Source organism: Leopardus geoffroyi, chromosome C3, assembly GCF_018350155.1.
Source record: "Leopardus geoffroyi isolate Oge1 chromosome C3, O.geoffroyi_Oge1_pat1.0, whole genome shotgun sequence".
NCBI lineage: Eukaryota > Metazoa > Chordata > Mammalia > Carnivora > Felidae > Leopardus > Leopardus geoffroyi.
Window position 1 is genome coordinate 48,278,937 of NC_059338.1, and position 13,288 is coordinate 48,292,224.

The 13,288-nt window shown below is 36.7% G+C and overlaps 1 protein-coding gene across 5 annotated transcripts in view; it reads right to left on the reverse strand.

Annotated features, from left to right (window-relative positions):
* Window positions 1-13,288, reverse strand: part of TDRD5 (tudor domain containing 5) — a 106,495-nt gene that overhangs the window by 64,473 nt on the left and 28,734 nt on the right. For all 5 annotated transcript variants that reach the window (XM_045452726.1, XM_045452725.1, XM_045452723.1 and 2 more), the window contains 2 exons: window positions 11,954-12,037; window positions 9,124-9,180 (listed from right to left, as the gene is read on the reverse strand). In XM_045452726.1, the coding sequence (XP_045308682.1) occupies window positions 9,124-9,180; window positions 11,954-12,037 (141 nt within the window). The remainder of the gene's footprint in view (window positions 1-9,123; window positions 9,181-11,953; window positions 12,038-13,288) is intronic.

A 13,288-nucleotide genomic window follows, 5' to 3' on the forward strand; every position in this document is an offset into this window, starting at 1 on the left:
CTGGGCTTCTTAAATATATAAACTTTTCATAAAATTTGGAATATTTCCAGCCATATTTTCAAATATTTTGCCCTTTCTCTCCACACCAATTACACATATGTTACACCACTTGGTATTTTCCCAGCAGTCTCTCAGACTCTGCTTTTTTTCTTATCTTTATTTTCTCTGTCCTTCAGATTGAATTATTTATGTTGATCTGTCTTAAAGTTCACTGATGGTTTCTTCTGCCATTTCCAATTTGTTAAGATACTACAGTGAATTTTTTACTTCTATTATTTTCAGTTCTAGAAAATCATTTTTCTCCATTAACATATGTTATCTGTTCATTCAATAAGAGCATATGTATTTTTTTAAATAGGTAAAAATCTTAGATATCGTATTAGTATAAGCAGAGATGCTGTAACAAAATGCCACAAATGGGGGGGCTTAAACAACAGACATTTATATTTTCTCACAGGTCTGGAGGCTGGAAAGCCCAAGATCAAATACATGGCAAGGAGGCTTCTCCTTGGCTTGCTGACAGCTGCTTTTTCACTGTGCCCTCATATGGACTTTACTCTGCACTCACGCACTCCTAGTATCTCTTGCTCTTCTTAAAAGGACACCAGTCTTACTGGATTAGAGCCTCACCCCATGACTTCATTTAACTTTATTTTCTTATTTTTTAAGTTTTCATCAATATTTAGTTCTGTAGAAAACAGTGGATGGTTACATGAGAAAGAAAAATTCGTAAGGATTGTCATCAATTGTGATTACACATATAAATTCCAGTAAGTTAAAAATTTATACTCCATTTCATAACTATTCAACTTAAAAACATCTGAGGAATACTCAAGATGGTGAAAAATATTACCAATAAAAACAAACAACACAGTTAAAAAATTTTGTTCTTGTCATATTGAATGAAGCCACTGTAAAAATAACTTGCAATTCATATTAGCATTAACTTCAAAACCCTCCAATCAGCTTTTGCTTTGTCATTACCAAAGGTTTTCTTGGTTTTCAATGAGAAGAATCCTCAAAAAATTTTAGTGTAGTAATCATAAAATAACTTTAATGTATCAAACTACATTGGAATTCCCCACTAGGAATTCATTTTTACAGAGTAAAATTGCTTAATATTCATATCAGTGACAATAAAGTGTTTTTTTAATTTACATTTAAATTTACAATTTATATGTTAGCATATAGTGCACTTATGATTTGAGGAGTAGAATCCAGTGATTGATTCCCTACATAGAACACCCAGGGCTCATCCCAGTAGGTGTCTTCCTTAATGCCCCCTGACCATTAGCCCATCCCCCCCACCCATAACCCTGCAACAACACTTAGTTTGTTCTTTATATTTAAGAGTCTCTTATGTTTTGTCCCCCTCTCTGTTTTATATTATTTTTGCTTCCCTTCCCTTACGTTCATCTGTTTTGTATCTTAAATTCCACACGAGTGAAATTGTGATACTTGTCTTTCTCTAGTTTTGTTTAGCATAATACACTCTAGTTCCATCCACATTGTTGCAAATGGAAAGATTTCATTCTTTTTGATTGCCGAGTAGTACTCCATTGTGTGTGTGTGTGTGTGTGTGTGTGTGTGTGTGTGTGTGTGTGTATACACACCATATCTTTTTTATCCATTCATCTGTCAATGAACACTTGGGCTCTTTCTATACTTTGGCCATTGTTGACAGCGCTGCTATAAACATTGAGGTGTATGTGCCCCTTCGAAACAACACACCTGTATCCTTTGTATAAATACTTAGTGGAATTGCTGGGTCATAGAATAGTTCTATTCTTAATTTTTCAAGGAACCTCCATACTGTTTTCCAGAGTGGCTGCACCAGTTTGCATTCCCACCAGCAGTATAAAAGGGTTCCTCTTTATCCACATCCTCTCCAACATCTGTTGTTGCCTGAGTTGTTAATGTTAGCCATTCTGACGGGTGTGAGGTGGTATCTCATTGTGGTTTTGATTTGTATTTCCCTGATGATGAGTGATGTGGAGCATTTTTTCATGTGTCAGTTGGCCATCTGGATGTCTTCCTTGGAGAAGTGTCTATTCATGTCTTTTGCCCATTTCTTCGCTGGATTATTTGTTTTTTGGGTGTTGAGTTTGATAAGTTCTTTATAGATTTTGGATACTAACCCTTTATCTGATAGGTTGTTTGCAAGTATCTTCTCCCATTCTGTCAGGTGCCTTTTAGTTTTGCTGATTGTTTCCTTCACTGTGCAGAAGCTTTTTATCTTGATGAGATCCCAGTAGTTCATTTTTGCTTTTGTTTCCCTTGCCTCCAGAGATGTGTTGATGCAGCCTAGGTCACAGAGGGTTCTGCCTTTCTCCTCGAGGATTTTGATGGCTTCTGGTCTTACATTGAGGTCTTTCATCCATTTTATTTTTGTGTATGGTGTAAGAAAGTGGTCCAGGTTCATTTTTCTGCATGCCGCTGTCCAGTTTTCCCAGCACCACTTGCTGAAGACACTGTCTTTATTCCATTGGATATTCTTTCTGCTTTGTCAGAGATCAATTGGCCATAGGTTTGTGGGTCCATTTCTGGGTTCTCTGTTCTGTGCCACTGATCTGAGTGTCTGTTCTTGTGCCAGTACCATACTGTCTTGATGATTACAGCTTTGTAATACAGCTTGAAGTCCAGAATTGTGATGCCTCCTGCTTTGGTTTTCTTTTTCAAGATTGCTTTGGCTATTTGGGGTCTTTTCTGGTTCCATACAAATTTTAGGACTGTTTGTTCCAGCTGGGTGAAGAATGCTTGTGTTATTTTGATAGGGATTGCATTGAATATGTAGATTACTTTCGGTAGTATTGACATTTTAACAATATTTGCTCTTCTTATCCAGGAGCATGGAGTATTTTTACTTTTTTGTGTCGTCTTCAATTTATTTCATAAGCTTTCTATGGTTTTCAGTGTATAAATTTTTTACCTCTTCAGTCAGGTTTATTCCTAGATATTTTATGGGTTTTGGTGCAATTGTAAACGGGATCAATTCCTTGATTTCTCTTTCTGCTACTTCATTATTGGTATATAGAAATGCAACCAATTTCTGTGCATTGATTTTATATACTGTGACGCTGCTGAATTCATGGATCAGTTCTAGCAGTTTTTTAGTGGAATCTTATGGGTTTTCCATATAGAGTATCATGTCACCTGCAAAGAGTAAAACGTTTTGACTTCCTCTGTGAGTTGGAAGCCTTTCATTTCTTTGTGTTGTCTGATTGCTGAGGCTAAGACTTCCAATACCATGTTGATTAACAGTGGTGAGAGTGGACATCCCTGTTGTGTTCCTGATCTTAGGGGGAAAGCTCTCAGGTTTTTGCCATTGAGGATGATATTAGCAGTGTGTCTTTCATATACAGCTCTTATGATCTTGAGGTATGATCCTTCTATCCCTACTTTCTTGAGGGTTTTTATCAAGAAAGGATGCCATATTTTGTCAAATCCTTTCTCTGCATCTATTGAGAGGATCATGTGGTTCTTGTCCTTTCTTTTATTAATGTGCCGTATCACACTGATTGATTTGTGGATACTGAACCAGCCCTGCAGCCCAGGAATGAACCCCACTTGATCATGGTGAATAAATTTTTTTAACGTATTGTTGGATCCAGTTGGCTAATATCTTCTTGAGAATTTTTCCATCCATGTTCATCAGGAAAACTGGTCTGTAGCTTTCCTTTTTAATGGGATCTTTGTCTGGTTTTGAAATCAAGGTAATGCTGAAAACATGTATTTCTTTATATCCTTTTATGTGACTATAAAAGTGCCTTTAAAACGCTTTTTCTAACTTCAACATCTGCGTTACCAATGTTTGCATTGATTACTTTTTCTCTTCACCAAGGATCACATTTTCTTGTTTCTTAATATATTTAGTAATTTGTTTCGTATCCTGGACATCATGAATTATATAGTGTAAAGACTTAGGAATCATTTATATTCCTTTTAAGACTATTGCTTTTTGCTTTGTTTCAGCAGGGAATTAATTTGGCTGAACTTAAACACAAAGTTTGCCTCTCTGTAATGGTCAACAGCCAAAATATATTCAGTTCTTTTAGCCTTAGTAGGCTGCTTTGAGCCTACCCTAACTATGTGCAGTTCAACTGTCAGCCAGAGATTTGGGCAGAATTTACATGCAGAATTTGATGCAACTTCTCTGTAGCTGTCTCCATCCTAAAATTTCTCATTTCTCAGCTGCTTATGTAGCTCCTTTGGTTACTTAAGGAAGTAAAAACTTCTGATTTTTTGTCCAAATTCCAAACATTGGATGGGGACCACCATCAGGACAAAATCTAGGCAAACAAGAGGTGCCAAAACAAAAACAGGGTGGGAGCCTTCCCTCCTGCCAATACTGAATCGTGTCCAGTTTCTGCCTACTTTTAGGTATTGATCTAGTAACTTCAGATAGTTTTTTTACGCTACGTCCAGAATTGGTAATACCTTCAAGACTGTTCCAATATATGCTACTCAGACACAGTATCATCTTTATTTATTTGCATACCTGAGTTTCTCACTAGATTTCAAAAACCTTACAGACTTTTTTATGCCTGGATGCCCAGTGTTTCCTTCATTTCCTTTTGATTTTCAAAAGCTTCCTCATATTTATTTGTTTTTCTGAGAGCATTATCTGTTGCATTTTTGCTCTTGTCATCTTTGCAGTTTAGTCTTCATTTTGGAAATGACTTTTTCTTTCATTTCCCATTCTTTCCAGTCTATTATTACCTTATTTTCAAACTCATGTATTTTGGATTTATGTTTTATATCATGTTTTATATCACTTTCTCAATGTATCATTTTGAAAAAGAAGATTCAGTTTTGATCAGTATAGGGGCATGTGTTTCTGATATACTTTCACTACCTGTAAATATATTCTACTTCTTCTTCTCTTTTTTCTTAACACAATGAAGAGGTTTGACCCTGATCCTCTTCTGTTGCATATTTTAGGAGAAATTCTTTCTCCTAATTTGTAAAACATCACTCTGGATGGCTTTTGTGCTACACAGAGTTCCTTCTTCTACTATTTTCATATACTGTTAAAAAATATAGTATCCTACTATAACCACTGTAGATATCCCTCAAAAAATTAAAAATAGAAATACAGGATGATCCAATAATTCCGCTAATGGGCAATTTACCCAAAGAAAATGAAAACACTAATTTATGCACCCCTATATTTATTGCAGCATTATTTACAATATCCAAGATATGGAAGCAACCTAAGAATCCATCAGTAGATGAATGGATAAGGAAGATGTGGTGTACACACACACACAATTACCCAATCATAAAAAAGAATGGGATCTTGCCAACAACATGGATGGATCTAAAAAATATTATGCTAAGTGAAATAAGTCAGAGACAAATACCATATAAGTTCACTATATGTGAAATCTAAAAGCAAACAAACAAACAAACAAACAACAAAAAGCAGAATCAGACTTGTAAACACACAGAACAAACTGATGGCTTCCAGAAGGGAGGGAATGGAATGGAGGGGCCAAATGGGTAAAGGGAAGTGGGAGATACAAGCTTCTAGTTACGGAATAAGTCACAGAAATTAAGGCACAGCACAAGAAATACAGTCCATGATATTATAAGTGTTGTATGGTGACAGATGGTAGCTACACTTTCAGTAAACACAGCATTATATTTAAACTTGTCAAGTTGCTATGTGGTACACCTGAAACTAATGCAACGTTGTCAACTACATTCAAATTTAAAAATGAATAAAAATATATATATATAGTAGCTTGTTTTTGAAGCGTCCTGGCTCTTTTCCCTTAATCCTATTTACATCTGGACTCTTCTTTTTCTATGGTCTCTATCCTGCTCAATTTCTCCCTCATTTTTGGTCCTATCTGGAAGAGAGTTCTGACCTCTCCATTTCAAGAATTCACAGGTAACTATATGTTCCAGCCTAATTCAAGGCTTACCATGAAACACTCCCTGCTTTTAGATACATGTGCTTTGCACTCTCTGCTATTAGATATATCAAAATATTATCCAGTCTCAGCTGCTGTTTTCAAAATGGCTTGCTGTACTATCTAGTGAATATCTGATGGTTATTTCATAGTTTTTTGTTTCTAGATCCATCAGACATTGGCTCCCCTGCTTCCCTCTTTTATCCTGACACAGACACTGGTATCAGTAAGACCTTGTGGCTGCTGGTAACTACTCCCCACACAATTGTTCTTGGAAAATATATTATCCAGTTTTGTTGTAGATATTATCAGTGGAGTTCTGGTTTTGCTATCTGGTTTTCTCTCTTTATGTGGAGCCTCAGGAGAAGCCAAAAACTATGCTGCCACTGCACTATATCTTCCCTTCAATTAGCAATTTAACAAGGGATCTTGAACAAATGACAGACTACTCACCAGGTATTTCAAGAGAGCAAATCATAAAGGTAGCTTTTATATCACGTTGGATAAATAAAGGTTAAGCAAGTGTTTCCACAAGTTAGAACAAAAGTTAAATTAAATCTATACTTAGTATATACTTCTAATCATCAAGGTGAATTTCTGCATAAATCTGTTTACTAGGAAGAGCAAAGAGCTCTGCCGTAACATTAAAAGGTTTTTTTTTTTTTCAATATATGAAATTTTTTTCAAATTGGTTTCCATACAACACCCAGTGCTCATCCCAAAAGGTACCCTCCTCAATACCCATCACCCACCCCCCATCAACCCTCAGTTTGTTCTCAGTTTTTAAGAGTCTCTTATGCTTTGGCTTTCTCCCACTCTAACCTCTTTTTTTTTTTTTCCTTCCCCTCCCCCATGGGTTTCTGTTAAGCTTCTCAGGATCCACATAAGAGTGAAAACATATGGTATCTGTCTTTCTCTGTATGGCTTATTTCACTTAGCATCACACTCTCCAGTTCCATCCACGTTGCTACAAAGGGCCATATTTCATTCTTTCTCATTGCCACATAGTACTCCATTGTGTATATAAACCATAATTTCTTTATCCATTCATCAGTTGATGGACATTTAGGCTCTTTCCATACTTTGGCTATTGTTGAGAGTGCTGCTATAAACATTGGGGTACAAGTGCCCCTATGCATCAGTACTCCTGTATCTCTTGGGTAAATTCCTAGCAGTGCTACTGCTGGGTCATAGGGTAGGTCTATTTTTAATTTTTTGAGGAACCTCCACACTGTCTTCCAGAGTGGCTGCACCAATTTGCATTCCCACCAACAGTGCAAGAGGGTTCCCGTTTCTCCACATCCTCTCCAGCATCTATAGTCTCCTGATTTGTTCATTTTGGCCACTCTGACTGGCGTGAGGTGATATCTGAGTGTGGTTTTGATTTGTATTTCCCTGATGAGGAGCGACGTTGAGCATCTTTTCATGTGCCTGTTGGCCATCTGGATGTCTTCTTTAGAGAAGTGTCTGTTCATGTTTTCTGCCCATTTCTTCACTGGGTTATTTGTTTTTCGGGTGTGGAGTTTGGTGAGCTCTTTACAGATTTTGGATACTAACCTAAAAGGTTTGTTTTAATTTCTCCAAGATTGCTGACTTGCAACCTTAATGCCATGAACTTTATCATAAGCTACATTTGTGGTATAAAACTATTCACTTTGAGTTATGAATCTCGCATAGGAGACTGATTTCATCCATAAATTTGTGATAATTAAGTCATATTCTCTTATAGACTTTTTTGTGGAATTTCATTAGATAAGTTAATTTTCTGGTTAAAAAAAAAAAAGAGCCCTTGTTTAAGTTCATTTGAAATAAACTGTGTGGCTCTAAAAGATTCATTTTTTTAAACAGAGTTAAGCTTTCTCTATCACTACCCCAAGCCATGATGTGTGTCTTTTCAATCTTTCTTTTTCTTCTAAGAGTTAATATTTATTGAGCAATGGCAGGCACTGTTCTAAGCATTTCATTTTGAAGTCATTACAACTTCACAAAACTGAGTAAATAATATCCTGACTTTACATATCATTTATAAACTAGCACAGGGGCGCCTGGGTGGCCCAGTCAGTTAAGCATCTGAGTCATGATCTCGCTGTTCATGGGTTTGAGCCCCGGGTCAGGCTCTGTGCTGACAGCTCAGAGCCTAGAGCCTGGAGCCTCCTTCAGATTCTGTATCTCCCTCTCTCTCTCTGCCCCTCCCCCACTCATGCTCTGCCTCTCTCAGTCTCTCAAAAATAAACATTAAAACAAATTTTTTTTACCTAGCACATAAAGGTTAATGTATCTTAACTATTATGTGGTAGTATATCACAATATCTGTGTTTATATCTGCGAATATATGACAGTTTTCATGGCACAGTAGTTAAGATTTAGGATTCTGAAGCCAGGATGCCTGGGGTTCAAATCCTGGATCTACCTGTTACTGGCTATGTGACCCTTAGGCAAGTCACTGCTCTGTGCCTCAGTCTGTTGTGAAAGTCAAATGAATTACAATATGAAAAGCAGTCAGAATGCAGCTTGGCATAGAACTTATACAGGTCTTAGCATTCTTTTAATTGGATTTACAGTAATAACTGAATTACCATTCTGCAGCTTGATTTTTTTCACTCAACAGATGGCTCCAAAAATGATCTGCATTGCACAACAAACCTAGTTCATTTTATCTACTGTGTATTATTCCAGTGCATCAATGTCCACCTCAATTTATCCATCTTCCTATGACAGTCGTTTAATCTGTTTCCAGTTTTTACTCTGCTGCCACGTGCACGTCTTACATATGTGTGCATGTGCACACATGCAGCAGTTTCTCTAGAGTATACATTAGAAGTGGAAATGCTGGATCACTGGGGGTGCAAATCTTCAACTTTACTTGATACTGACAAAATGCTCTCCAAAGGGGCTCTGTTGCACAAGCAGTGGAGGACGTATTTGGTTTCTCCACATGCCGACTAACACTTAGTATTGTCAGGCCTTAAAAATAAATTAACTTTGATTCTAATAATAATTCTAAGTTGTAAAGATATCCTTCCTATGTATAATGAAGTACTTACAAAGCACCATATTCTTAACTCTTTTGGTAAAGAAAAGGATACCAAAATGCAAAACAAAATATTTAAGTTCTAGGGCACACACTTGGAAGATCCCAGGAGTGGCAACAAAATTTCTATCCATCACAAGAAACATAAGCCATTAAAAAAAAAAAAATACTCACCTCAAACTCTCCAAGAAGTTTAGAAATAAGCAAACCCTCTGGAAATTTGGATACAACCTAATAGAAAATAAAATGCAATATAAATAGACACCATTAGGGTGCTGCTAACAAAGTATTAAAATAAAACAGTATAAACTTAAATAGCAATAAAGTAAAAAAAAATTATTAAGTGAATGAATTAAAAGTCACAATAATTTAGATCAGTTTCCAGTTTTAAAAAAGGTTATAACCGGGCGCTTGGGTGGCGCAGTCGGTTAAGCGTCCGACTTCAGCCAGGTCACGATCTCGCGGTCCGTGAGTTCGAGCCCTGCGTCGGGCTCTGGGCTGATGGCTCAGAGCCTGGAGCCTGTTTCCGATTCTGTGTCTCCCTCTCTCTCTGCCCCTCCCCCGTTCATGCTCTGTCTCTCTCTGTCCCAAAAATAAATAAACGTTGAAAAAAAAAATTTAAAAAAGGTTATAACCAAACGAAGGCAGTGATTTCCAATGTTTCCAGAGTGGGAAATCATTCTTACATAACACTGCAATGCCACAGCTCTCCAGAAATTCCTACAAATCTTTAGCAAACCTATTTAGCTTTAGCTCACATAAAATAAATACCCTACAGCATAGCTTCAAGTATTTTAAATGGAAGGAAAAAATATAATGGACACTATAGAAAACTTTGAAAAAATACCATTAAGCAAAGAAAAAAATTATCCATAGTCATCGTTGCCCATATGCACATAAAAATATCTATATTTAGTATAAAAAATAAGGTCATTTCCATAACAAGTTTTTATTATCATACCACCATCTTTCCATGGCAGTAAATATGGATCAACATATTTACTGGTTATAGGGTTTTCTAATAATTCAATATATTTATATTTACTAGATCCTCTCTTTATGGTTGTGTCCTGTTTGTTATCATCACAATTCTTATAATTATTCTCTTATTTGCATCTTTCACACTTGTCCAATTTTTAGGAAAAATTCCTAAAAGCAAACTTATTCTAACCCCTTAAAGTATAAAAAGCTTTGTTTTCCCAGATTTTTCCAAATTTTACATATTTAATTAAAAAGTCTAAATCAAGTTTCAGAAAAACATAAAAATGACTCCAAAATCCTGTGACCCAGAGATAGCTGCTGCTGGTTTTCAGAAATCATCCTTTCAGAAACCCCTTTATGTACACACACATTACACATGATTTTACATGAAAGGACAACACTTAACATGCTGTTCTATAGGGGCGCCTGGGTGGCGCAGTCGGTTGGGCGTCCGACTTCAGCCAGGTCACGATCTCGCGGTCCGTGAGTTCGAGCCCCGCGTCGGGCTCTGGGCTGATGGCTCAGAGCCTGGAGCCTGTTTCCGATTCTGTGTCTCCCTCTCTCTCTGCCCCTCCCCTGTTCGTGCTCTGTCTCTCTCTGTCCCAAAAATAAATAAACGTTGAAAAAAAAAATTAAAAAAAAAAAAAAAAAAAAATAACATGCTGTTCTATAAACCCTGTTTTTAAAGTCTAACAATATGTCAAGAAAATACTTCCGTGTAAATTAAGTGAGATATAAAGAAACATTTTTATGAGCCACATGATGTTGTCTAGTTTGGGTAGTTAATTTAACCAATGCTTTACCAGTGAATACTTAATTTTTCTCCTTTTTATTACCATAAAAAAATCATATTCAACATCCTTAAATAATCGTTGGATACATGGTCAAATGTCCAAACAAAAAAGCAGGATTTGAATGCACCATGGTTTTTGCATTTCTCCCAGTAAAATCATGACATCAGAAATGGAATAACTTCAAAAGCATAAGAGTTGTAATGGCACTCTGATCATTCAAATAAGAATAGCTCCTGCCAAAATTTCAAGTGTACATACCCTTTAGCGTGATACGTAACAGGCAAATAACTTTCACAAGTTAATAGGGAAAAACAACACATTAAGCCAAAGACAAGAAAAAGCAATTCACATAAGAAATACAAATGGCTACTAAGCATATGAAAAGATGCTCAATGTAAAAATCAAGGGGTATAAACTACAAAAACCCAATTGGATAGTAACATTTCACGGTCACTTGGGGTGTCAATCTGTTCAAACCTTTTAGAGGGTAATTAGGTATTAATGACCAAAACTACACTATTCAATACCTTTGGCAAGTCTACTTCTAGATACATGTTTGAGGACATTACCTGTAGTATTTTTTAATAGCCAAGGCTAGAATAACCCAATTTAATTAACTGCACATCTTATAAATGAAACATAGTACATCGACAGAGTAAAATGCCAGGTAACTTTTAGAATATTTGACATACATATGTACGAAACTGATACTGTAAAGATCTTGAACTGTTTGCTAACAATTTACTGGGGTAAGGGGAAGAACAAAAGGCAGGCAGCATTTCTGGCACTTCAATTTTTAAAATAATTTTGAAAACATTAAAAAATTTTAGGAGTGGGTATTTTTTTTCCTGATCTTAAACGAATAGCCACTCCATTTGCTATATATTTGAAAAGATCAGGTATAAGTGTAAAACTAATAAATATTTACAGGCAAATTAAATTCAACCACAAATGAGATCTAAATATATAATTAGAGGTGCCTGGGTGGCTTAGTCTGTTCAACGCCAACTTTTCAGCTCAGGTCATGATCTAGCAGTTTGTGAGTTTGAGTCCCACATCTGTCTCTGTGCTGACAGCTGAGAGCCTGGAGCCTGCTGTGGATTCTGTGTCTCCCTCTCTCTCTACCCCTCCCTTGTTCGTGCTCTTTCAAAAACAAACCAACATTAAAAAATTTTTAAATTGTACAATCAATCATCCCTATTCATTTCCCAGAAACAGAAAATACTTACCAATTTTATCTTATGTTTTAGTTCTGGATTGATAGTCCCTCCAGGCCCAATTTGTGCAATAACTGATTTGAATGTGTTCTCCAACTATGAAAAAAAAAAAAAAGTTCAGGTTATAATCCAAAAAGATCAAAGATAAATATGAACAATATGTAAAAGGAAACATCTACCACAGGAAATTTTATTTCAATCAAATGAAATAAAATATTATTTTTTAATATTATTAACATTCTCTTTAACAATTAGATTCTAGAGTATCCAATTTTTCAATCTCCTACTCGTACCCAGAAAGGATTCTTGTTACTAGTTTCCTTCTATTTATTTTTATTTTATTTATTTTTTTATTTAAAAAAAATTTTTTTAACATTTATTTATTTTTGAGACAGAGAGAGACAGAGCATGAACGGGGGAGGGGCAGAGAGAGAGGGAGACACAGAATCGGAAGCAGGCTCCAGGCTCTGAGCCATCAGCCCAGAGCCCGACGCGGGGCTCGAACTCACGGACCGTGAGATCGTGACCTGAGCCGAAGTCGGACGCTCAACCGACTGAGCCACCCAGGCGCCCCTAGTTTCCTTCTATTTAAAAAAATTCAGTGTTTACTAAACATATGCTTAGTGAATGCCAAATGCAAGGAAGAGACTGGATGATGGAAGGTCCCTGGGAGGCAGGAAAGCACCTGAGCCTGGTAAGAAGGAAAAGCTCTTCTGCTGTAGTAGAAAAAAAAGGGAGAAAGAACCAGGAGGCATATGATACAGAATGTGGGGTCAGGTGGAGTTACTACCTGATGACTTCAGTATTCTCTGTGAGTTGGGCAGCAAGGCCCATTCCTAAGAGTTAGAGGGAAGGGGAAGAAAGTTCAGGCAGTTGAGACAGTAGAAAAATAAAGGCGAGAAAATGATGAAGGACTGTGCAAGGGCAACAGGCCGGCAGTTCTAAAGGAAAACAGGAGAGGCCAAAGTTAAGACAACAGGGGACTCAGGATTTTAGCTGAGAGAAGCCAATGGCATGGAGAGGCCCCAGTAAGGCAGAAGATGTACAGGAATACTTGGAAAAGCAAGCTGGAAGCACAGGTAAGCATGGTCAGAGAAGCACGGAGCATATGCAGACAGCCCACACCCAGGGAACAGCTACAGCAGGGAGATCTAAAGTGGAATGAAAGATCATGGAGTTATGTTTAAAGACAATGAGTGGATAAAATATGTTAGAAAAGACACAAAAGAGAAAAACAACAAATTACCTAAAATTTTATCACACAGACGCAAACATTATTAATACTTTTTCCTTCTAAACTTTGCATTTTTTCATCTTTCTTCTTGTTGACACTTGGCCTGTTATTAG